Below are 2275 nucleotides of genomic sequence, written 5' to 3'. Positions count from 1 at the left end.
CGTGAAGGTCATATTGCAGTAGCTGATGGTCAGGTGTAGATGAAACTCATCAGTTAGATCCTCCTTTTTCAGCAGACTGGAGGTAAGCCATCATTGTGAAGTTCAAATGAATAGGTGTTAGAAAAGCTCATCTCACATTCTCGACTGAGTTATTTCGAGAGAAAGTGATAACACGGCTGTTACTTTTTAATGCTGCTGACGTTAGTGTTGTTCTGATATGATGCAAAGTGCTATGAACAAATTCATGAGAAGGTGGCAGCTTTTTCCTCTGTGAACTCCATGTAATCTATATTTACCATGTTCTGCACGATTGTCAATGAAATAATGAATACATCAACAAATGCATGAATAAATCACTGAATCAAACAGTCATTAATATGAATGAAGGTGTTTACTGTACAAGTAGAATAGCAAATTGGAGTAAATAAATCTGGTTTCTGTTGCCAGGACAATGTGGATCTGGGGGATTTGATGTTTTCTCTATGCTACCTACCTACTGCTGGACGACTGACCATCACCATGATCAAAGCACGAAATCTGAAGGCCATGGACATCACTGGAGCTTCAGGTATGAGCAGATTCAGATTTCATTAATATACCTGTATTTACACATTTTGAAATGACATATATCTTTTTTTTCTCCTTAACAGAATAGCTTTAGGGGGTTTGCAACTTACGGTATGATGTGTAAGAGGCTTATAGATAAAGTTTTAAGCTTGTGAGGAAAAAAAAATTTAACCACCCCACAGTGCAATACATGAAAAACTGTGAAAAAATGTCACATTTGAATTCATGCATAAATGCATTTAATAACTGATTCCCTTTTATAGTAATATAACATGGTTAGAGTTGCAGCCTTGACTGTATTTCCAGACATTAAAAATAACTTTTCAGTTTATGTGTATCGTTCTTTGGATTTGTGTTCAAGAGGAACTGCAGATAAAAGGTCATGGCGTTAAATGTAAATTAAGATATATCATTTTAATATTCTTACTATGATAACATTACATATTTTTACTATCCACTTGGACTCATTTCCTAGATCCTTATGTGAAAGTTTCTCTGATGTGTGATGGACGGAGACTGAAAAAAAGAAAAACCTCCACCAAGAGGAACACATTAAACCCAGTGTACAATGAGGCCATAGTGTTTGATGTCCCTCCAGAGAACATTGACCAAATCAGCCTTCTCGTAGCTGTTATGGACTATGACCGGTGAGAGTCTCACAGATGTTGTATGTGTCCTTTCTGCCCATTATAAACACATGCTATAAGAGTATCAATTGAAGTTAGATGATTGCTTTGTTGCTATTTCTTCTTTTTCTTTTGTGCTTCCTTTCTGATTTTTAAGCAAGGTGTTGGTTTCAAAACAAGTTAAGCTCTGTGCATAGCATCTGCAAAATGCAGTTGATTACCACAGAAATGAATTTTGACTCATCCTTCAAAAAATCTCTCAAACATAGGTCACATTTACAGAAGGCACTTACAATGGAAGTCTATATTTTACTATCCACTTGGACTCATTTCCTAGATCCTTATGTGAAAGTTTCTCTGATGTGTGATGGACGGAGACTGAAAAAAAGAAAAACCTCCACCAAGAGGAAAAAAAATAAAAAATTAACCACCCCACAGTGCAATACATGAAAAACTGTGAAAAAAATGTTACATTTGCATTAATGCATAAATACATTTAATAACTGATTCCCTTTTATAGTAATATAACATGGTCAGAGTTGTAGCTTTGACTGTATTTCCAGACATTAAAAAATAACTTTTCAGTTTATGTGTATCATTCTTTGGATTTGTGTTCAAGAGGAACTGCAGATAAAAGGTTATGGTGTTAAATGTAAATTAAGATATATTATTAATAACTGATTCCCTTTTATAGTAATAACATGGTCAGAGTTGTAGCTTTGACTGTATTTCCAGAAATTAAAAATAACTTTTCAGTTTATGTGTATCATTCTTTGGATTTGTGTCCAAAAGGAACTGCAGATAAAAGGTTATGGCACTAAATGTAAATTAAGATATATTATTTGAATATTCTTACTATGATAACATTACTTATTTTTACTAACCACTTGGACTCATTTCCTAGATCCTTATGTGAAAGTTTCTCTGATGTGTGATGGACGGAGACTGAAAAAAAGAAAAACCTCCACCAAGAGGAACACATTAAACCCAGTGTACAATGAGGCCATAGTGTTTGATGTCCCTCCAGAGAACATTGACCAAATCAGCCTTCTCGTAGCTGTTATGGACTATGACCGGTGAGA

General features: G+C 34.8%; 1 protein-coding gene across 1 annotated transcript in view; it reads left to right on the top strand.

Annotated features, from left to right (window-relative positions):
- LOC107728097 (synaptotagmin-9-like) overlaps positions 1–2275 on the top strand; it is a 28609-nt gene that overhangs the window by 17615 nt on the left and 8719 nt on the right. The window contains exons 4-5 of the mRNA XM_016538174.1: positions 448–568; positions 1043–1214. Of these exons, the coding sequence (XP_016393660.1) occupies positions 448–568; positions 1043–1214 (293 nt within the window). The remainder of the gene's footprint in view (positions 1–447; positions 569–1042; positions 1215–2275) is intronic.

Source organism: Sinocyclocheilus rhinocerous, unplaced genomic scaffold (genome assembly GCF_001515625.1).
Source record: "Sinocyclocheilus rhinocerous isolate Xijiao unplaced genomic scaffold, SAMN03320098_v1.1 scaffold1358, whole genome shotgun sequence".
Classification (NCBI taxonomy): domain Eukaryota; kingdom Metazoa; phylum Chordata; class Actinopteri; order Cypriniformes; family Cyprinidae; genus Sinocyclocheilus; species Sinocyclocheilus rhinocerous.
This window is presented reverse-complemented; position numbering and strand designations above follow the sequence as displayed.